Source organism: Danio rerio, chromosome 16 (assembly GCF_049306965.1).
Source record: "Danio rerio strain Tuebingen ecotype United States chromosome 16, GRCz12tu, whole genome shotgun sequence".
NCBI lineage: Eukaryota > Metazoa > Chordata > Actinopteri > Cypriniformes > Danionidae > Danio > Danio rerio.
Window position 1 is genome coordinate 29,922,481 of NC_133191.1, and position 24,869 is coordinate 29,947,349.

Sequence of the window (24,869 nt, forward strand, 5' to 3'; positions counted from 1 at the left end):
GGTGTTGTCTATCGGATGAACCCTAATACGTACATAGCAGAGCTTGCAAAACTGTGTTTTTTTTGTCGACAACACGAACGTTGTCAACATAACTCACTGGAAATCCAAAATGCTTACACACTGGCGACTTCATTGAAAGAGGAGAGGATTTAAGCTCTGTCGACGGGTCTCCTGTATCTGCAGTTTAACAAGCACTTCAACAAGCCTGTTTTTTCCCACTTGGCAAGCCAAGCTGACGTGACATGGGGGCGTGGCAGCATCGACGATTCTATTTTTTGATTCGATAATTAAAATTGAGCATAAATTTCGATCATGAAACATGACACCCCTAGTTTCAGCACATCTTTTCTTCAACAAGGAAGCAAAGTTAGAAGTTAAAGTTATTTTCAGATATCGATGTTGCTCTATCTTTCCAGCCAGCGGCAGGAAACTTATACTTCTGCAAAAATGCTTCATTAGCATGCAAAGTGTATCACACGCAGAGAAGAAGTTACTATATCACTCAGCTCTACAAAATACAAATGTTTAATGAAAAGCAAAAGAGACCAAAGTAATTAAAAAAAATTAACAATGCAGGAATTTCTAGAATATCATGGAACTTTAAAAAGTCAGACATGAATGTCAGGGAATTTTTATATATTTTAATTGAGTCCTGAGATATCAAGGATTTTCTAAGCAGCTCTCTTACATTATGTGATGTGACACAACTAGTATTACAGAATGTAAATGGGTCTAAATGTCTTTTAAAGAAACATGAGATTTTATCACAGTAAAACAATAGTTCGTGTTGTGATGGATCCAATCTTTTACACATTTTCTTTTTTCTGTTGACCACAAAAGAAGATAGTTTAAAGAATGTTGTTAATTGGAAGCCATTGACTTTGATTATATATAATGTTTTGGAATCAACAGTATTTACAAACATCAGATGTTTTTTCATCAGTTTTTTTTAACATTTTTTTGGATCAGTATGATTTAATTTTTTTATTATTAATCTGCTCACACAGCCTTTTATTGTTTAATGAAAAATACTGTATAAACTGTAAAATTGTGAGATATTATTATTTTGTATGTAGTTTAAAATAAAAAAATAATAAATAAATAAATAGCTACAATTTCTAAGCTTAAAGCTGACTTTTTAGCATCATTATTTCAATTTTCAGTATCAAATGATCCTTCAGAAACATTCTAATATCATCATCTGCTCCTCAATAAACATTTAATATTATCAGTGTTAACAACTGTTTGTCTGCTCCATGTTTTTTTGTGGAAAATCATACTGTACCAATCGAAATTTACCAGTGTATCCCAAATGTAAAACGTTATTTCATTTTATTTATCAAGGACACAATAAGTTTTCCAAGAGTGAATGTAAATACATTTTTAATAAATACATAACTAAATAATATTTTTATGATTTTATTTTTAACTTTCTTTTCATCAAAGAAACCCAAAAAAGTAATCAGAAAAAAAAGTTCAGCGTTTATCATTATTAATGTCTGAGAACAAAAAATAATTGTTCTGAAGGATGTGTGAGGCTGACTGATGACTAGAATAATGATGCTGAGAATTCAGCTCTGTATGACAGAAAACATTGAAATTAAAACTTTAATGCAATATTATTTCACAATTTTGCAGTTTTTATTGTATTTTCAATTAAATAAAAGGAGCTTTTATACACATAGTAAAACAAAATTTACACTGGTAGTGTACATTCACAAACATCACGTTATATCATCTTCCTTAAAAAAATGTCTAAAAAGCGTGGTCAATCTGTTCGAGTGTATGTGTACAAAAAAACACCTCCAAAACTGCTGCCTTAACACAACGCTGCCATCTTGACACTTATAAAAATTGCATGCTTTTCATGCCTCGTTCACCTTTCATAACACTAGTCAAAAAGTTTTCAATCAGCAGGGCTTGCAGAAAACATACTTGCAAGTTCTGAAAATCGTCACCTTAGAATGACAAGGTTCTATCTGACATTTTTGTCAAAATAGAGTTATTGACATATTCTCATTAAATGACAACTTATTTACATTATGGGTTGTGTTTTTATAAGTTTTTTTTTACATTTTAAGACTTTTTATTTAAAAAAAAACAAATGTTACACACATACTGTTTGCTATATGGAATGTAAAAACTTTAAAGCTCAACATCTCAAATCATTCAGAATGCAGATAGAACCTTTTAATTCCAAGGTGGTGAAATGTACAGCTGTGGGTTATTAAACCTGTTTGTGCATCTGCAGGAACCTCAGCGAAACTGATCCTGAAGAAGAAACCCTCGACTGAACAGAACGTCACTGTTCCTATCAACATCTTAGACAACGCTGGGCTTGGCATCACACAAAAGTTTGATGGTAAAGGATTTTTTTAATCATGGTTTTTCATATGTAACATTACCTTACTGTATGATCCTACATGATATCTAAGCTGGGATTGATTTCCTTTTCTCTCTTAGTGCGTATTTGTAACTGCACTAAATTGGGCTACTGTTACATCGAGCCAGCTTCTCACAGCTGGAAACTAAGCATGGGCAGCACCATCGGCATCCTGGCAGGAGTATTCGGCGTCATTGGTAAGAAAAATTATTATTTTTTTTTTCCTTTTTTGAAATATTTATAGTAAAAAGAAACTAATTGAGATGGATTTTTTTGTGATGTTTCAGGTTTGTTCTTGGGCATTTGTTTGTATCAAATCAAAAAGAAAGATAAGCAGAGAGCCACAGCTGAAGGAGAGACCAAAGCTATGCTCTAAAGTCAACACACAAACATCATTCAGCACACAAACTGACACCCATCACCATAAACACTCACACCCTTATTTTGTTTTATCATTACATTACATTTTCATTAAACATTCATGTTCAAGATTTGCATAATCGGAAGACATTAACAGTAACTTATTTGCCATGTGGCCTGGTTTTATTGCATATATTTAAATATTTGACCTTAATTTAGATTTTTTTTTCAAATGACACAAAATATTTTTCCCCCTGTTCTTAAAGAGAATATAAAACTGAGTGTTTCCTGGGAATTTTAAATATTTGTACAATATTTTTGGTACACATAACACGAGTATGTGATATCACATTTCATATGAAGTAAACCTATAAAAAATGTAAATCTTCTATTTATTCCCAATTATCCAAGAATCAGCAAAATGTGTACAAATCTTTCCATGTAACGCTTATTTTGTGTTTTTGACTTTGAATTTGAGAGAATGTCTTGCTGAGGTCAAATGTCGGGATTTATTAAATGCCATTCAATTATGAATAATACAAAAGGCGTTAAAAGCACACACAGAATGACTGCATTTTTTCTTATTCGACTTGTAGAAAACATATTTGTCATTCTGTAAATAAAATTCTACTTTGACCCAGAAATCCAGTTTTATGTGTGTGTGTGTGTGTGTGTGTGTGTGTGTGTGTGTGTGTGTGTGTGTGTGTGTGTGTGTGTGTGTGTGTGTGTGTGTGTGTGTGTGTATGTTATACACGTGTAAAATATGTTAAAGGGCAGCTATTTTACCCCCTTTACAAGATTTAAGATAAGCCTTTAGTGTCTCCAGAATGTGTCTGTAAAGTTTCAGCTCAAATTACCCATCAGATTATTTATTAAAGCCTTCAGAATCTGCCCATTTGGTGTCTGCGTACAGTGGAGCTGTTAATGTAGCCTGTGACTTTAAATGCAAATGAGCTGCTTCTCTTTGTCCACCGTTCCCACATGTTTCTCATCATGCGTTACGTCGGATAAACAGCAGTCAGTGATAGACAGACACGGATGAAGCTGAAATACAGCTCATTCGTCAAAAATCCCAAGTAAGTTTATTTGATGTATTCGTGGTGGAGTTTATTCAAGCCTTTCTGATATAATGAGTCTCACACAAATGTCGTTTGCAGTACACACACACACACACACACACACACACACATATCCGCATTTACTGACGCCATGGTGATTATAGAGGAAAAAAATTACATTGTGATTTTACTGCCTTTATTACAAACATGCTGTGTTTTAGGGTGCTTTCACACCTAGACTTTTGTTTCGGAACCTGGTGCGTTTCCCCAGTTAGCGCAGTTCCTTTAGGATATGTGAATCCAGCAATCGCACTCGGATCCACGCCAAAACAATCGGTCCGAGATCGCCTGAATGAGGTGGTCTCGGCTCGATTAAAACAGACTCTGGAGCGGATCGATTGTAGCGAGAAAGCAGAACAATCGGAGCCCAGCTACATCACAGTGTATTATGGATATGAATTAGGCATGTATGGCTATATGAAGAGAGAACTATGAGTAGGGAGGGATACCATTCCTACCAGTAAATGTGCGTTTCATTTCAAATACGAAAGTGAAAGCATGCTGAAATATTAACGAGAGCTGTTAGGAAAACTGACGGAACTGCTGTCTTGGTTTATCAGCTATATCTCTCTATAATTTAAATGGACAATTCTAGCCAAGGGGTATGTATGAGAGAGTCTTACCTCTGATTTATACTTGATGACGATGTCTATGGGTGTCACCATTCAAAATAAAAGTGCAGCTTTTCGCTTATAATGTCTTGTTGCTCATTGTCATAAATTAAAATAAAGACGCATGACAGCTGAGCAAAATAAACTGTGCAAAATATACCATGTAAAATAAACTGTGAAACTCTGACCAATGCGAGGAGAGTTTACCTGCACATGTCTTGTTTTAGCTCAGTTAGTCCATTTAGAAACTTTGCTGTGGGAAAGCAAACCGCACCAAGTACTAAGTGCAACATTGAAACAGTTTTAATCCCTGTTTCAGAACATAACAAGTGTGAAAACACCTTAAAAACATTTTAAACTTATAAAAATCACAAAAAGTTGTAACTAATATTTTAAGTTTATTTGCAAAAAAAATGTTCTGTGGACATGTGTAAACGGTATTATAGAAACATGGCTTCTGTCAATCAATTCACTGAATAGGGAACTGCACTCCTACGTCACATTGTGGTGGACCTCAATATCACTGTGATGTGGGTCTTATTTTGACGTCAGGAATCCGTGGCATCATTTACTTCCGCATTCTTTTAATTTAAAATATCCGTACTGGCCCAATACTCCTATAAGTGGTTCCAATCTTTCATCAGTCGGAATAGAATAACTTTTGCATAGATTATGATAGAGGCTTTTCTCTTTTTTCTTAGAATTACTGACATGTGCAGGAACCATTTAAAAAATTAACAATTTAAGTACAGCAACCTAGACCACACAGAACCTAAAAGTTACACTTTCAAATTTGAGTTTACAAAAAAAGCACCTCTTTTTTTGGAGGGGTTTATTAACAGACAACATATACAATTGTTTTAATCACTTTCAACAGTGTTTATGAAAATTCAAAGTTTTTTTTTTAATTATACCAGACTTTTGAATTTACACTTCTGCATGTGGATTTTAGAAGCGTTTAAATTTGGGTAGGTAAAATTCAGGCGGAAGCCCAAAATGGCACTTCACTTTAAGAGATTACAAAATTAGATTTTCATCATAGGTGCCCTTTTAAGCAATAGTAATAAAACCACAATAGCATAGAAATATAAAACCAAAAGTTAACAAGAATACACAATAAATTTTAACATCATAAGCAAGCAAGTTTTTTCAATGCTTCCCAGAACAAATCTTATATAATTCTTACATAAGTGTGTGCCCTGTGTGTGTGTATGAAGTTTTAGCATAGATTTCAGATCTCAAAAGAGACAGATGCTACTGTCAAGAAGTGAGTACGAAATACCAGAAACAAATCAAACAAAGCAAGGATGCCTAACACTCGCTCTCGTAAATTCTGGGTCTGAATCACTAGTCTGCATCTCTTCAGGCTGATCTATTACTTTCATATGGGTCTGTCTCTTAGCTGCGCTCCATAACAAACACACATAAACAAGAGGAGAATGGACCGAGTACGAGTGGGGGGGGATCGAGGGAGGCTGTCACAGGGTAATAGTAAAAGAAAACATGGTTATACCTTGTGTTTGACATTAGCCAGAGATGAACCGACGGGGGTTGTGTCCATTTTTGGGCTCTGAGCCGCCTGTCTTTCTGCAGCCTGTGTCAGAGGTGACAGCTTGTTAACAGAGCGGAAAGTTGTGTGTTCATTATCCACTTGGGGGAATTGAGGAAAAACATGGTGTAATTTAAATGAAATTAAAATGTTTTTTAAGCATTAGTACTCAACTACTATTAAAAACATATATTAGCCTATAGTATGTACTTAAGACGATAGTGTATTCTTAGTATTCATATTAAGCCAGAATAGTTTTAAAACTGAGGTTTATTCGATAACTGGTCAGAATATGTGGAGCAGACGTTTATGGGTTTTGGTGCCTGAATGGAAAATTTTAAAGGAGGTTGAAGAGTTTAAAGTTGCTTATTTATTAATGAACTCAACACTGGACATTTATTATTCTCTGTTACTCCTCTGCCCTCATCCTGCCTTCATGTGCGATCGGAAAATATCCTCCCTCTTACATGGTTGTGATTAAGCATTCCATATGGTCTAATATTCCAGTAGTCTAGTTTGTTGTTATAAACAGTAATCATTATAGAGGACACTGGTGGTGATATTTAAAGACCACCTGAAGTGCCTGTTTCCAAACCTTTATGAGTTATTTTTATTTTTTGCTGAACACAAAATAAATTCATTTGGGAAAAAAATGCTAGTAACCATTGATATTGAAGCAAAAAAAAAAAAAATAATAATACAATTAAGGAAGCCAATGAATTGGGGAGAGCAGGGAAGAGTTTTCATAAAAACCTCATTTTAAAAGATAATTTTTAGCAGAAGTATATTTTTGTTTGCACATTAGATGCACATTGTTACTTTTGGCCCCATAAACAGACTAACAGTAGCACGCAAGTTGGTCAGAAGTAACAAAAATATTTGCTAGATTTACTGGCTTAATCTAGTTTATTTGAAATATATTTGACTATAACCTTGTTGATGTTAACTGCAAACATGTTTTGTCCTTTTTGCAAAAATCTAACAATGTAATATGTTAACATTTTAAATTATTTTTATATTGTTTAAACATCTGAATCCAAACACTGAAAACTCAAATGTGAAAATGAAAAATAATGTATGGCTCTTATCAGTGGGACATACAGTAAATAACAGTGTTAAATTCATGCCCACAGGAACTCTTGACATTTAAACCTGATTTACTTTAAAAATGAAAAACTCAGAGATTGCAAACTTAAGGATGTGTTACTGCACTAAATAACTTATAGATTGATCATTACTGGGATGCATGAAAAGAGAAACACAACTTGTAATAAGAAAAAAGGACTGCTACAATAATTTACTTTCTGCACTTAAAAAACTGAAATTCAGACCTAACTGCAGGACACTGTCCTGAAATCAGCTGATATTTGGCAGCTCCATCAAGGGTTGCATGCTGAATGTGCTGTTATAGCCTTGAAATCAAATGTTATTAGGACTTCGAGAAAATCTCTTTGTTACTTTTGTCCCACTTTACTTTCGTCCACGCTCTCTCCCTACTAGTTTTAAACATTTTTCGGAATAACTTATTTTGTGTTCAACAGAATTAAGAAACTCAAGCAGATTTTCAAGAAGTGAATGGTGAGTAAATAATGACAGAATTTAAAGTTTTGGGTAAACTATCCCTTTAAAACGTGCAGTTTATTCAGTGTGTTGATTTCCACTGAAACAGAATACGACAGATTGAACAGCTCCTCCCCTCTTTTTTTTACAATAACCAGCAGAATATCAGTGAATTTAAATTTAATTTAATTTAAATAGTCTAAATCTGAAACAGTGACAATTTGAATGAGGAAAATTTTTTGAATTATATTTATTTGAATTATATATTTTAATTTTAATTTTGACTTTTTTACTTGCAATTCCAATTTTATACCTTGTCTTTTTTTGCTAAATTGTGATGTAAACACAGAATTATAAGATAAAAGTATCAATCACTTCACTTCGTTCTTTCATTCTTTATAAACTGGTCTCAGAATGTGTTCTCTGATTTTTATATTAGGGTGGGGGGGGGGGGGGGGGTCACCTTTATTAGATAGGACAGAGTATTGATAGGATAGTTTGTGGAGCAGAGAGAGGGGAAAGATCAGCACAGGACCTTGAAGCGGGAATCAAACTCGTCACAGTGAGCACTGGAGTGCACGTGTCAACACTTTCCACTACACCATTGGCACTGACTGTTTTCTGATGTCAAACTATACTTAAGGAAATGTTCTTTGAAGAATTTTTGGTGGAATTTTTTATTTTTTAATTTGAATTTTGATATTCAATTTATATATATCATTGGCGTAGTGCATTTTATACCATAAAAACATTTATTATATTACCTTATACCAAGCCTACTCCTAAACCCGAACCTCATATGAAAGTGTGTTGCAAATTTTGAATGTAAAAACATAACCATGTCATTGTAAAATACACATTGCAACCACCAAAACCAGTTCACACACACAAACACAACTCCCAAGTGGATTTATACAGTTGTGGTTTAAGAAATTGATTTTACATCAAAACTAGATTTAATTGAGAACAAGTTAATTTACATGATTTGACTGCACCATCCAGCTTTACTTGGTCATCAAGCTGTAGACTCAGAATAGCATCATTCCTTCACTGGCTTTTCCACAAACTAATAGCCAAGGCTGATCAGATGGACTGACAGATGAGCAGCACTCTTCTCTTGACCTTGCCTCTGACTGGAAATGGATGGATGGATCATGGACAGATGAATGAGTGAGTTTCTGCCTGGCCATCTGATCATCCCTCAACCTCTGACTCTGTCCCTCCCACACAACATTTGTCGTCACAGCAACAGCCAAAATCATTGAAACAGGAACACAGGAGGTAAATCCTGTTCTTGTATGAATGCATCTTTTAAGCAGTTTTGGTAGGGAAAAAAACAAATACTGGTCTATGAGAATCAGAGCCAAAATGAAAATTGTAGTGTCAACTGACCCTACCATCTGTGGCCCGGCACTCGCACATCAGTATTACAGAGCAGCTCATCTGCACACAGAAGCTTACAGAGCACTCAATGTGCAGCGAGAGCACATGCACACACACTTCCCACTTCATCTGCGGAGAGCGGTACAAACCACCTATTAATCAATTTATTCAGTCCATTATACTTACAGGGACATCTTAATGAAATGTTAGGCTTCAATAGAGAATTGAGGAGTGTAAATGGTACAGGAACTAATGAAAGCAAGTGCAGTTGGTTTTATTTCAGTAAGAGAGCATTTTTTTTAAATTAAAGGTTATAGTTAGACAGGGGCATTTCTAGACATAAAGCTCTACTGGGGCACAGCTCCCCCTCAAAAAAATAAATAAGTAAATAAAAAAAAAATATATATATATATATAATAGTGTGTGTGTGTGTGTGTGTGTGTGTGTGTATATATATATATATATATATATATATATATATATATATATATATATATATATATATATATATATATATATATATATATGTGTGTGTGTGTGTGTGTGTGTGTGTGTGTGTTCTATATATAAATAGAAGAAATCTTTTGCAGAAACACTAATTTCCTTACAATGAAATTCTATAGACAACTCTATAGAATACAAAAGATATATGTTTTATACAATTATCAGTTGTGTGTTGTCTTAGATCCGGCTCATGGCCGAGAATTAGGTTTATTGAGTCTTACCTCCCTGACTCATCATCCCTTTTTTGCTTCTTAAAAAATCTATCAGGAGCCAAATAATAAGACATTTAAAAAGGTTTTGAAAAGGCATTTCACCCTCAAAATGAAAATGACCTCATCATTTATTCTCCCTCATGTGGGTTTAAACCTTTATGTTTCTTTCTTCTGTTGAACACAAATTATATTTTGAATAATGCTGGTTGCTTGACTTATATAGTAGAAAAAAACATGGAAGTCAATTGGTGCCAGCTATTTAACAAAATATCTTATTTAGTGTTCAGCAGAAAAAGAAACTCAAATTCAATTCATGTTTATTTCTATAGAGCTTTTACAATGTAGATTGTGTCAATTCAGCTTAACATAGAAGATTGAGTGTTGAAATTGAAACTGTGCAGTCCAGTTTTCAGAGTTAAAGTTTAGTTCAGTTTAGTGTGATTTAATTTTCACTGCTGAAAGTCCAAACACTGACAAGCAAATCCATCGATTTGCAGCTCCACAAGTCCCAAACCAAGCAAGCCAGTGGTGACAGTGGCAAGGAATAAAACCAAAAGGAAGGAAAAAACCTTGAGAGAAAGGAGGCTCGGTTGGGCACAACCATTTCTCCTCTGGCCAAGCTTCTTGTGCAGAGCTGCAGTCAATGTGCCAGAGGCAGGAGAACACTGGAGAAGCTGCAGGTGTGAGTAGCTTACTGGCGGGTGATCAGGCTGGCCTACGACATCAATGCGGGAGACTCATTTGTCACTGGGTCTTTAGTCTCATGCTCTCCGCTCCTCCATGACCACCACAGCATCTGCTCAGGATACGGCCTGGTCCAGGGTTATGGAGACCTCTAGAAGAAATGGGTTTTGAACAAGGGAAGGGTGAATAAATGATGACAGGATTTTCAATTTTGGGTGAACTATCCCTTAAAACTATTTACATTTTCTTTAAACATTTTGTGTACTGACAACAATGTTGTCAATATGTTCTCCTTTCACACTGATCTGCAAAAAACACTGTAATAAAACACTGTATTCTGCAAGTCTGGAAAGTAGCTGGCAATGTCACTTTCTAAAAACACTATGGTTCTGCAATCCTGTAACTTGCATGCAGACATATTTACGCATGATGTCACTGTTTTCGCAAAGTCACAAAGTGTTGTAGTATACAAAGATTTTATTATTTCAGATTTTATTAAAAGTGGTGCCATGTAAAAAATAAATATTATGTGAAAACAATAAAATGCTGTTTTTTTTACAATCATATCAACTTTTAAACATGAGTTATATAAATATAAAAGTTAGTTTTCTCAGTCAGATTATTATTTAAAATAATAGTAAGTATATGCAACACACCAAATACTATCTCAGACTTACTGTATAAAGTTCATTTTTACAGTAATGTGTCATAAAGATAACCTCTTTCAAGTTTACTGTTGCTAAGTGCTCCATAACATTTACTTTATGATATATAACCTGTTTGCAAATATTTGTACACATCCATTTAATAGGTGCCAAAAGCTGTCAGTTCAATCACACATTTTATCAAATGTCAAATTAATGCAGAATTCTGGAAGGTTATAAACGACAAGCACATTATGATTATTATCACGATTATTTTCAGTTTAACCTTGTGTTGTCCTAGAATTCTGTTTACACTGTTCGCCCTTCAGTTAAAAATTATCCGCCTTCACTAAACCTCTAAAATAAAGCAGAAAAAATTTATCTGACATGAAGAACCAACCTCATCTTCATCAGAAACCCTGTGAATGTCCAGGTTTTCTCTCATCAGGGTGGAGTTTTTCATCAATGTTTAATCAGTTTAATCAGGACAACACTCATTTTGACTAAAGTAAATGGTATATTTTCTAATGCTTAAAGTACCTACATTAGTGTAAAAAGATTTTAGCAAGACTGTATTCAGAAGAGTAAAATATTCAGCAAATTCTTATTGTGTGTTGTAGTGTTTGTGCCATTAGATTTTGTGGGCTGAAAATGTTTTTATTGGTAGCGGGTCAAAATTGACTCAAAGGTCAACTGTTGTAGCTTAAATGTGTAGAGTTCATTAAAAAAAAGAAAATAAGTAACTTTGGGGTCCTTTTAGGAAAAGTTACCAATCACCATTTCTGCAGGTAAAATGGTGTCATTTTTGACTTGTAAGTCAACAGAATGGTTAATGTAAACATCAGAAGGGAGGCCTTAAATTTAAAGGGACAGCTCACCCAAAACTAAAAACGTCCTCTCCTTTTACTCACACACACACAAGTGTTCCTAAACTTACATGAATTTCTGAACACAAAACAATACAATCTGAAGAATGTTTGAAACAAAAGAAATCAGTGATATCCATAGTAAAAACAAAAATTACATTTTAGAAAATATTTTGAAAAGAAAAGGGGACAAAGGGCACAAAGTAATGCAGGGTAAACCGTAACAGAGTTTTAAGATATTTGCTCAGGGTTAACCATGGCTTGCTTCCAAGGTTTTCACCACAATGTCTTTCTGCCAATTATTGAAAAATTTTGGCGAAATGTGGATGAGAAACACAGGAGAAACCATTTTTGCAACATAAAAGTATTTTTTATTTTATACTGTTTGTTTTTTCTTATTAAATCTTTGAAAGTATGTTAGTAAAATCTTATATTGTTTTGATTGCCGTCATCTAGAATAAAAGATGAAACCATTTTGAAAGATGTAAGGAAAACACATTGACTGCTAGCTAGTTTTGGGGAAAACACGGCACACCGGGATTGGTAGTAAGAGGGTGTTACAAATAATTCACACACTGTTGGACACCAATTAAACAAACAAAATATTTTTTTAATTTTGAGTGGAACTGTTTACTTAAAATGTTTTTAATAGAAAAAAATTTTTTTTTGCTAATACTGCAAATAAACGCATTGCATAATAATGTATAATAATGCAAATAAATCCAAATGTGGTTATCCAATAGATAAATAAATAAATAAACATACTGTGCTATGTAGAATACAAAATAAATTGAGCCAAGTACTGAGGACTTATAGCTACTTTTTAAAGTAAGCCGGATTTAAATTAATTGTGTGAAATCTGCCTTTTTAAGCATGTTACAACAAACCCTCTGTCTTTTACAACCTGCCCCACAGGTGGGGTAAAAAGTAACATTTTTACTCCTGGTACTTTTGTCAGTATTGCACTGAAACCATAGGTCCAGCGATCATACAACCAGTGCTCATTTGTGGGAGAGGCTTGTGTGTTGGTAAAAAAAAATATGGTCTAACCCCATATAACTTTGTTCATTATTTGGCCAAAACCAAAGTTGTTACTTTGTGCCCCACTCGGATGAGGAAATTACAGAATTGTAATTTTTGTGTGAACTATCCCTTAAACAAAAACCTAAACAAATATAAAACAGTAGAGTAGTGAAGCAGAGAATTGAAAATAATATAATTGAAATATCAGTGTATTTAAAATACAGTTCACTCCAAATGGCCAGCTGTGACTGACAGAATGAATCCGTGGTATTAATGAGTTTTTTTGGCTGTTAAGTGAGGACGATGTCTGGTGTGAGAATGAATCATCAAATATACAGTATCTCGCTCCAGTCAGTCTGGGCACGGTTCTAGAATAAACTTAATAAATGTTAGATAATATTACATCTGCTGCTGCTACAACACTTGTCGCTAAAACATGACACAATTAAATAACACAGAAAAATACATCTATTAGACATGTTTAACCAACCTTAACATTGTCCAGACTCTCTTGACATGTACCCAGAGCTGAATTGTAATCTATCATGGTTAGATTTTGTTCTAACTCATACAGTCTTGGTTTGCAATCACATTGTTAAATATGTTTAAAAATAGTTATAGTTTGCATCATGAGCTGGGCTACTGAGGGGCATTTTTATATTTTGTTTTTACAAAAAGTCATTAAATTATATATTTAGCTATATATATATATATATATATATATATATATATATATATATAGATTAAAGCTCATCTTCTGTGATTCAACTGGCCATCTTTAATGGCCGATGTCAACCTCCGATTTATAGACAAAATATAACTTTTGAAAATGTAATGATTTTTGTGGCGTTGACACACACACACACACACACACACACACACACACACACACACACACACACACACACACACACACACACACACACACACACACACACACACACACACACACACACACACACACACACACACACACACACACACACACACACACACACACACACACACACACACACACACACACACACACACACACACACACACACACACACACACACACACACACACACACACACACACACACACACACACACACACACGTTAATATCTTTATTTTTCTTTAGTCTGGCAACAGTCCAGGTACTTGATGATCAGCTTTTACAATAAGTCAATCATCATGTCAAACTCCACATAATAAATTTAATATCTATAGATAATATCAACAAACATTTAACGTTAGCAAAAAACACAGGCTGTGTAAACAAATATTCCCTACACTTGCATTAAGCTTATATTAGACAACAGAAAATGTTCATTTATGAATTGTGTTTCAATTAAGCTGCATATTCGTACGTACCTGTACGTTGGTTTAATCGCTTTTGATTGCTCGTCGTTTTGTTGGCCATGTGTGTAATTTGTTGACGATTGGCGCCACCAGGTGGAGAACTGCATATATCACAAGTATAAAATGTGTTTACTGGTTTCATTACGTTGGTTTCTTGTTTTGCAGATACCAGGAGAGGATCGAGGTCTGAAACCTTGATGTCCTTGCTCAAAAAAAAAATTAAATAAAAAAAATAAAAGCCCTTGGAGGCAAAATATATAAGATCAAGGACCCAGGTAACATAAATACTGCATTTTGTAGTCTTGCATAAAAAAACGTGCATATCTGGAATAAAAAAACTGATCCAAAAGTTTTTTTTTTTCTAAAATAAACTGACACTTTTAATTCAGCAAGGATGCATTAAACTGATAAAAAAGTATGGTTTTATAAGGGTAAAAAAAAAAAATTGATATATATATAAAAGTTTGAAAATACAGCTTCATACTGGTCCTACAGAAAGCTACATTTAATGTCGTGATTGTAGGCATTTAAGACTTTTGCTCTAAAATTGAAGCGTGGATGGAGACAATTTGTGACTCCAGTACCAAAAAAAAACATAATCTTTTGAAAATTGAGAATGATATGCGTGATAGCTGAATAAATAAGCTTTCCATTTATATATACCTTATATAAATAAATACTTGGCCAAGGTACAACAATTTCAACTTGTCCAAATAACTTACTTAGCAATGCACATTGCCAATCAAAAATGGATTTAAAATAGATTTATAATAGGACATTTACTAAATAAATCTCAATAGAACATGATTTGTACTGAATATTCTATTGACTTATGGCAAAAAGGAAACATTGATTATCTTGATCCATTTTTTGTCTAGCACCAAAAATACCTGAGCAACACAAGACTTTAGTTTTGAGGTTTTGGGCTACATTTAAAGACCTGCAGATATTCTGATCCATATGGTTACATTATACTTCAGCCAGGTTCAGTGGCCTCACAGCCCTTTTATGTAAAACTGCAAGCATGTGTGTCCTAGAACCTGATGATCTCTTGACATTTAAAATTTCAGAACTGCCATGTCATGATAGAGCCTTATGATAGACTGACCTACTTAGTTTGCCAAAAAAGAGACAGTGATCCGACACCATGACTCAACCTCTATCCCAGAGCCAACTTCTTTGTTTGGGCAGCACTGCAACACACTCACCAAGTTCAATCATTCTTACTAAATAAATATGCATTCCTAGCATAAAACGAAATTGCTGTCAGCGAAGGTCACATTGATCTCTTAAGACCACATGCATGTATTCAGTTCAACAAAATACAAAAATCTGACCTATATTTATTTGGTTATAAGAATTTTATTAAAACATTTTAAATACAAAAAGCAAGAGTATTTGCACAAGTCATGCCCATGCACCAGCACATAATAATATATATATATATATTTTTTTAAAACACTCATGACATGCTGCACAGAATTAAATATACAGAACCTTTCAAGCTTGACGAGCTGCAGCATACATTCACTTCAAGTATTAAGCAACTGCTTTTCCAACAAACACGTGTCTATATTTACACTTCAGCAAACCTATACCTTTAGTACAGTGTTAGTTTTATAACACTGCTTGCTGATTGACTATCATCTGAAACATGTAATGTGGCAATCAGCTGTTTGTCCTTGTGCAAGAACTGAGAACATTCTGTAAACAGGCAAGAAAGCACAGAGTTATGGTTTTAACCTTGTTCAATAAACCTTGGGGCAAAAAGTGTTCCAATCTTTATTCTGTGGCCAGTAATTATTTGACGAATGTTATGACGTATGGTAAATTAAATCAATTCAAAAAGCAAATCCACTGAGGTCATATTTTGTAGTGTAAGCACATGGGTGTATTTACTTGTTTTAAAAGACAAAATAAGCACATCTAGTTTGTTGTGTCATTAACCAGGTTCTTTAAATACCTTTCAGAGAAATTCAGCGCAGCTCTAAGAAGCCAAAACAGGAATTTCAGCAAAGGCCAACAGCATTAAATGCATGTTGTTAGCAGTAAAGCCTCCAGTTACATAGCATGTTCAATGAGAACTAATGAACAATACAGAACTTTTTGAATAGATTGTCAGGTTAAAAAAAAACAGGCATCTTTATCTGGATTTGTAGAGTAATGAGAAGATAATTTGGTTGAGCAAAGCATGTTTTGATGAACTTTGAACTCATGAAAAACTATCAACTAAAGGCATGTTGCATTTATAAAGAACTTATGAGTCAAATTTAGAATGCAAATGGAACTAAGATGCAACATTCTGAAAAAAACTATAAGTTCTAAGAAAGACAAAGAATTACTGCTGCTTGTATGACATTGTAACCAACACTTTTAGGCTAAGTGATGGCAACAGCTACTATTACGTTACATTACAACTTAAATCATCTAAAAAAATAATAAATTCTCTTAACATTAACATCAAGTTATTCCAATCCTGTATACATTTCATTTAGTTTATATCTGGACAAAACTCGGGAGCATGAAATTATTCATGTCCCAACTTAAAGTTACTTTTATTCAACTAGCAAGGTATTTATTGACCAGAAATGACACAGGCTTCTCCCAAAAGACAATAAGACAATGTACGACAATGGTCTCAAACTGAATACCTGGAGGGCCGCAGCTCTGCATAGTTAATGCAGCTCCAACTCACACGTGCTTAATAGTAACTAGTAGTCTTGAACATCTTGATTAGTAAGTTGCATTAGCGGTGTTTGATTTAGGGTTGAAGCAAAACTGTGCAGAGCTGCAGCTCTTCAGGAATCGAGTTTGAGACCTTTGCTGTATGATATTTATTTATTAACATTTAGACAAAAAGCTTTAAGTCAGAATTTCACAGAGGTATTAATAATTTTGGGGTTGACTGTATATTGTCAAATGGGGTCTGAAACAACACTGAGTCCAACTAACTTTGCCAGCAGGGCATGTTGTTTTTAAGCGCATAAAGTATTTAGGTTTGGACTAATATAAAGGTGAATAAATGACAGAATTAAAATTTTTAGTGAACTGTCGCCTGAAGCCAACCTCTCATTCATTATACAACACACCTTACAGAGGAATTTAAAAGGACTTATGTGGATACATTTTACTAGCTATTCTCACTCACCGTTTTTTAAATGACCTTTGTTTCTCTTGCCCTTTTCACTCCTGAAGAATTGAAAGCATACAATATAAAAGCTCATTTTGGCACAGTATCATCCCTACTATACAAATCTCTCCTCAGTGCAAAATTAGCTGAACCTACATTAGTCAATGTCACCAGGAGTTCCAATCTTGATTTATGGTTTGGTGGTGCAATTTGACCAATTGTGAAAGCGGTTCTGTAGTGGGCTCAGCATGACCTTTTCTGTTTAGCTTCATTCCACATATAACATTAGGATCCAACACAGCTCACAGCTGAGATATGATTCCCCTTTGAGGCAGCTGCCATGAATATAAAAGTGAGCATAAAAGAGTAATACATTCCACTGGTAAAAGGTAACGTTTTGCTGTGCTGATATTGTGGATAATGCAGCGTCGAGATTGTGCGTTAGATTAAAAGTGAAGATATATGTAACAGAGAGCGTGTGGGAGGAACAATCTGTCCTGTTCTACTGTCCCCCAATGACGTGTGGATTAAACTGTACTATAATAATTGTGATATCATCCCTATACATGCGAGCTAATTCCTCTGGCAAACTTAACATCTTTGACAGTCTCTCATGGTCCACCATTCCAAACTCATTACTCCCCACCGCATGCCTAATCAAATGTGTAGCTGCATTTTGGTCCTCAAAGGTGGAGGAGATGCGAGCCTTTCTCTCCTGCAACAATCCCTGCATCTGACCCAGGGTCACCTTAAAACCACCAACACTGACCGGCAGCTGCTGGTGCACCCCGGTGAGATGCTCCCCCACAATCCTCACCACCTCCTGCCTGTGCAGTGTTTCCCACAGCCCGTCCGAGCCCAGCACCAGAAAACGATCCTGAGGACGAAGGCGGTGTCGAGTAACCTCAGGCTCTGCTGTAAGGTAGGGTGGCGTGTGGTAGTTGGGTGGGATAAACTTGGCGTGCTCATTCTCATGGAGCTGATCCGGTCCCGACTCCAGAACACGTCGCTGCAGCTCGATGCTCCACTTGAATTTAACATCTCCAAAGGCTCGAAATGGCATGAGTAACCCTAACAGCCGATCCTGCTTCACAACAGTTTTGGCCTCAGAGTGCGGGTGCTCTGACCGTACACGCTGAACCTCAGATTCATTCTGCGCATTGTGGTCATTGGTGAGCGTGAGAGCAGAAAAAGAGCCATCGGGTTCTTGAACACCCAGGACTGCACGTCCATCTCCAGTGTTGGCAACATGGAGCTCGTTACCATCAATGTGTGCAACACATGCCGTAGCGCCTGAGAATGCCACACGAAGCACCCAGTAGTGCAAGAACGCATTTGGGTCACCAACTTGTGCTTCCAGGGAGATGTCATTGTCCAACCTTTTAAAGGCAGTCACAAGAGCTTCCGCAACCTCAGGTTGCTCCCCAGGAACGCTCAGATCCAGGAGCTCCTGCCAGTAAGTGCGCAGGCTGGAGAAGTAAAGGCGTGAGGCTTCTTTGCTGAAGTAGTCGTTGGGATGCTTGTGCCATTGTAGAATGGGGTGAAGAGGTCTTCCGTTCTCCACTGCGTTCTCAAGCTCGATCAATGTCTCATGTGGGAGCAATGAAACCGCGATATAATAGAAGAGCCGCTCGCTGAGTGCCTGAGCACAAGCACAGCCGGCGTGGCCATCAAATACGCCATAAAGCATTCCACGTGTTTGGAGGCACGTTGCTGCACTTCGCCGATCCTCAATGGGTGCGTTTGCTGGCAGCTGATTACTGTCAAAACCCATGACCGAGCTGAGGTTCTTGCCATCAAACTCAGGAACTTTGAAGTTGTACTCATTAGCCTTTAGGATGCTGTTAACCTGAGGTGGAGTCAGGTAGTAGGTGTGCCTTGCAGGTGAGGTCCTGTATCCCCGTGACTGGAACCGCCATCTTTGATCAGAGATGTGTGTCTGAGCTGCACTGGAACAGGGATGAGGAGTCTGAATGCAGATTTGGCATGTTATGGCTGGCACAAAGATCTGACCAAATCTCCTGCCATGGATGACCCTGAAAACCTGGGAGGTAGCAGCCATAATAATTTGACTTTACCCTCGAAGGACCTGCAGGAAAACCATAGCTTATTTACAAAATGAAACAAAATTCATTTTTCACTCTCTGTTTGAAATGTAGATTATTAAACCATTTTCAGATTCACAATTAAAATAGGTTTGACATCATTTTTTTCAAGTTCATGGCATAAAAGTCTGCAATTTATATCGCAAGTCTTCAGAAGATTAGTCTCATTGATCAAGACAAGGCTAAGGTCACGGCATGGAAAAGCCATTCCGTTCAGGATGGGAGAGTGACCTAAGGCTATTTATAGTCCAATGCTACTACATTCTTGGCATTGGAGACACTGACTGTCCTACTGGCCTGTTACTGTCTCCTGTAACATTTAGCTATTACATAAAGCAAAACTATTCTGTTTTATTAGTCACTATTTGTTAAAATGCAAGTGTTCATAAAAACAATTCCATTCAATTCAGGTTTGCAACATATTTAAAATAATTTCCGTTGTGTAATTTGCCTTCAACTTATTTTTATTTTAGCGTTTTGAGCTGCATTCTCTTCTTTCAGCTACTACAGTAATTTCAAGATGACATGTGGCATTATATGTAGTTCTTTATGTCTTAGTCAGAAATATGCATTTAAAGACTTAACATAATGCTAAGTAGTATTTAGTGATAATTACAACTTCCCCTAGTACATAAATGCATTTTACTAGTTGGAATCTAATAATTATGGTCATTCCAATATGGCATTAACACAAATTTATGTGTATATTTACAGTTTAACTTTTCTTGTAATATACCATTAAAAACATCCACACCATGTAATAACTTATGCAATTACAAGATGACAACACATGATGTTCTCGGAGATGTTCTTCATCTTCAAAATTATGCATTCATGGCAACACTATTAATGAATAAAATTGCCTAAATTAACCTGTAAAAAGCAGGGTTTATTTTAATTAGGAGGATTTCAAGATACTAAAGACTTTTTTTCTGCACTAAAACTTGCACAGATTAAAAGTTCACCTCTGGAACGACAATATAGGCTTACAAAGAAGTGTCAATATAAAATTCCCAATGACTCTAATTTAAGAATTGTATTTAGAATTTAGTGGCACTGATGCCAAATTTAGTTTCCCAGTGATGGGTTGCAGATGAAAGGGCATCCGCTTCCTAAAAACATATGCTGGATAAGTTGGCGGTTGAATGATGCCAAATTTAATCTAAATATTGTGATTACCGGAAAATTTGGAACTTATATTACAATTACTTTTACTTTTAAGATCTTCAATTCCAATTGGTTTTCTCTTTTAAAAACAGAAATACATCAAGTATTCAGCCAGAATGGATACAGGGAGGTAGTGGCAAACACTAAAAACACGTTTTATGTCGTTCTAATTAAGGAGCTAGTTTGAATGCGATGAGCTGTGCAGCATGCTAAATACCGTATCATGTGTCAACGTATTTCCCCTTAACGACAGTCCCAAAAAGAGAAAAGGCTCAGTGTAGTACTACGCCCCATCCACATCGGACCAGCCAGCCAGCATAGCTACAGCCCATACTCGCTACTAAGTTGCCATATTGTTTACATTTGGGCACAGCGACATACCAAACAATCAGTAGCAATCACCACACAGAAATGCAATTCGATAACTGCGCGTGTATTTAAAGTGGACAAAACTTTTTTAGATAGTGCAAGTGTTGTAATCCAAACCCGTTTAACTGTGTGGCTATAACGCAGACAAGTATCAAACGCCAGTGCGACTAAATTCCGCCGTTTGGAATCCATTGCACATCTTCGTCAAGAGAATTGCATACGCGACTCTGCAGCAAAACAAAACCTGCGAATTCTTACCTGAGGATATCAGTGGGCGACTGAGTTTGTGGTCAGTGTTTGATCAGACTACATGAGTTCATACACACTAACACCCCGCCTGCATCTCTAGAGCCTAGCTCGCCTCCACACCCACCGCTATACGTAGCTGCCTCGTCATAAGAGGTGTCCTTTTTAACCTTTTATTTTCCGTCTCATTTAAAATTCTGCATAAATTTGACCCTGCAAAACATTTTCTTTACAGGTTTAGACAGGAAATTGATAAAAACTGTTAATTTTGTTTAACACAGCCAAAAACGGTACCGCATTGTCAATTCTCAGAAAAAATATTCAACATCTCCAAATTCATAATCTACAAATTATTGCCAAATTTTCGTTTAGAATACCAACGTGTTATTTTTGGATTTTTGAACTGTAACAAAAATTGAGAAGGAAGCTCATGTTATTAAACGTTTGATAATATGTACAAAGTAGGCCAACCATAAAACAGATGCAAATTTAATAACCAATAACATTTATACTGCTATACTAAAGAATTAGAACATTACGAACAAATTAAGCAAAGCACTATTAAGCCATTAAAGCTGTTTTACTTGAAACCTCTAAGATCATGCAATCCCACAAGGCATTTACCCTTTCTTAGTATACACATATATTTATTTGTCTTACTTATATTTTCTTTTTTGTACACTCTTGATCCTTCCTTCTTTCTTTCTTTCTTTCTTTCTTTCTTTCTTTCTTTCTTTCTTTCTTATTTTTTGTATAGTTCTGTACTTTGTTCCTTAAGCATTAATAAAAAAATAAAAACTTTTATTTTCCGGTGGACACAGAAATCAGTTCTAATCACTGTGAGATCATTATATGCTTTCAGCACATGGGTTGACTGCGTTTTGTTCAATTGGCTTTGGAGAACTAAAGTAAAAAAAAAAGTGCTGTTTTGCAGACATATATTCTAAATAAGAAGTTAAGAACTAGGGAACATAAGTAATTTTATGTGTGCAAGACCTACTATTATGAACCCAGACCACACCAAACAAATTATTATGCCCATACATTCTGATTATTTTTCAATGTTGATGATCTACATTTTTTGTATTGATAGGGAAAACCACGATGATCAGGATTATACTTTGGTGGTCCCAATTTTATTGTGATTTTCAATATATTGTAATGTATGTGATGATAAATTGTAATATAGCCTTTTCCAAATTTGAATGATATTTGGCAATATTTGTTTTATCTAACAGAAACATTTCTCCGTTTAGCTCACATAAATTTCATTACTGCACCACAAAATAGTTTTTTTTAAGCCGACAAACTGACTGATGTTTTATTGAAAACCTGTCATAAATGTTGCATGCATCTTCCCGAAATGGCATCATCTTTATTTTACTAACTTACTCCACGCTGAGGGTGACCCTGCTCAAAAGGTTCAACACAGCCATCCAGTGGATTGTAATGAAATTAATTTTAATAACCAACCAAACAGTAAAATAAAATGAAAAATTGCTGATTTATTGATATGGGGAAAATACTGTGAGGGCTGTATCTATATTTTCCCCCACCTCTTTCCTATCAAAAAAGGTGTGGAAGGCCCACAATGAGAATGCATGAAGAGTGTCAGCCATCATCATCAGCCATATACTTTGATAGTTAGGAAGGAGGGAGAATTGGATAAATATGCATAGAAATGCAAAATAATCTAAACTCCTGATAAAAAGGAAGCACAAAGTGAAAGAATTCATTAATTTATTTTCTTTTTCGACTTAGTCCCTTTATTAATCAGGGGTCGCCACGGCGGAATGAACTGCCAACATATCCAGCATATGTTTTATACAGCAGATGCCCTTCCAGCTGCAACCCATCACTGGGAAACACCCATACACCCTCATACACTACGGACAATTTAGCTTACCTAATTCACCTATAGCGCATGTCTTTGGATTTCTGGGAGAAACCGGAGCACTGGAGGAAACCCACGCCAACATGGGGAGAACATGCAAACTCCACACAGAAATGCCAACTGACAAAATCACAGCATTAAACACAAAGAATTGTACATTAATTGTGTAATGTATTTAGAGATTTCTTTTATTGCTGAATTATTTTTTATTTTGTGCAAAAATGTTAGATATGGCCGTGTTAACCATTAAAATGCTTCTCTATTTCAGAGTTTTGTATGTTTGGATTGGAACAAAAGGCTCTTCTGTTGTAGTTTATTTTCCTGAGCTAATTAAAAGCACAAATAAAACGTTTTATAAGAGTCACATGAATCTACTCTCCATAGTGGTTTTCAAAAACTCACCCTTTTACAAATGCCACCATGTGACACACAAATATCTAAAAGTTGTCAGTAAAAATTGTACAACGTGATCAAAAAGGAATTGATAAATTCAGTTATTCAGTATCTGTGGAGAATCCTGCCCCAATGTGTCGTGACATCTAAAGTTAAGTTATCTTCTTCAAATTTGGGTGTTGCTGGAATGGATAAACAATATTATTTTAACGATATTATTTAAATTAACGAAACACTTAATTTATAAGCAAGTTAGGTTGTTTCAGTGAGGGCAAGAGACATTAAGTATGAACAAATGAACGAATGAACGAATGAATGAATGAATTAACCTATGAGATTATTCCATATTTAAATATACAACAACAACATGTATTTCTATAGCATGTATAAAAAACAAAAGTGTGAGTTTTCCCCCCTCTTTGACTCTTCTTTCATGTCAATTAATCAATGGCCACCACAGCCTTCATCCCTACATTGTAAAAAAATCCTTGTTACCTTACATTTTTAAGACGAATCAACTTGACCTTATTAGTCAATTGAACTTAGGTTATGTTCAACTGACTTAAAACAGCTTGTGTGACATAAAATTAAGTTAGAACATGATCAACTTTAATAAGTTACAATGAACTAAAACATATGCTGTCATGACAAACTGATCATATATTTTTTTACAGTGTAAGAACTAGATAGCCAAGATACTTGGTAGACTATTTAAGTGATTAAGTCATGGTTAAACTAGAAAGTGAAACTTGAATGTCAAACCAAGCTTCAGCCAATCACAAGTTTCTTATAATCGCTAAGTCCCACCCCTGATAATGTACCAGGAAGTGACTCTTATTATCACTTCTTTTGAGAAAGGTGGAGCTCAAGCTTAAGCTCCCCCTCTCTGGAGCTCACCTCTCCTCAAATGGCTCTGCAGCGAGCACCACTTGCTTCTTTTTGGTGTCACAGACTTTGCTCATCGTGGGCAAACATTTGAAGAATTAAGTGAGACATCAGAAGAAAAACAAATGGGTTTTTGAGATATCTCTAGTGGTGGGCAAAGCGAGGCTTCGTGAAACACTGAAACTATCGAAGCAAATGTGTCGAAGCTTCGAAACGTTTCGAAACACCACTCTACGGTGACACCTAGTGGTCATTTTATCTGTATTTCACTGAAACAGCTTCAGCAAAGAACAGTTAAGCACATTGATGTATCAAACCTCACTTTGTAACCTTGAATCATCAGATGGTTTAGTCGAGCGGTAAGAGTACGTGACTGTCATGCGGGAATAATGGTATCGAATCCAGACTCTTACAATTATTGAAATGATTTACTACCAG

General features: G+C 35.5%; 2 protein-coding genes across 3 annotated transcripts in view; one reads left to right on the top strand and one right to left on the bottom strand.

Moving 5' to 3' along the window:
- Positions 1–3,387, top strand: part of cdh17 (cadherin 17, LI cadherin (liver-intestine)) — a gene marked incomplete at its 5' end in the record, with an annotated part of 28,622 nt that extends 25,235 nt beyond the window's left edge. For both annotated transcript variants that reach the window (NM_001423696.1, NM_194422.1), the window contains 3 exon segments: positions 2,252–2,362; positions 2,464–2,580; positions 2,671–3,387. In NM_001423696.1, the coding sequence (NP_001410625.1) occupies positions 2,252–2,362; positions 2,464–2,580; positions 2,671–2,759 (317 nt within the window). In that variant the 3' untranslated portion in view covers positions 2,760–3,387.
- A 14,101-nt stretch (positions 3,388–17,488) lies between these two features.
- Positions 17,489–21,367, bottom strand: pdp1 (pyruvate dehydrogenase phosphatase catalytic subunit 1). Its single transcript, NM_001111158.1, is given in 2 exon segments — positions 17,489–19,461; positions 21,272–21,367. A coding segment is annotated over 1 exon segment (1,560 nt). The 5' UTR covers positions 19,435–19,461; positions 21,272–21,367; the 3' UTR covers positions 17,489–17,874.
- Between the last annotated feature and the right edge of the window lie 3,502 nt (positions 21,368–24,869).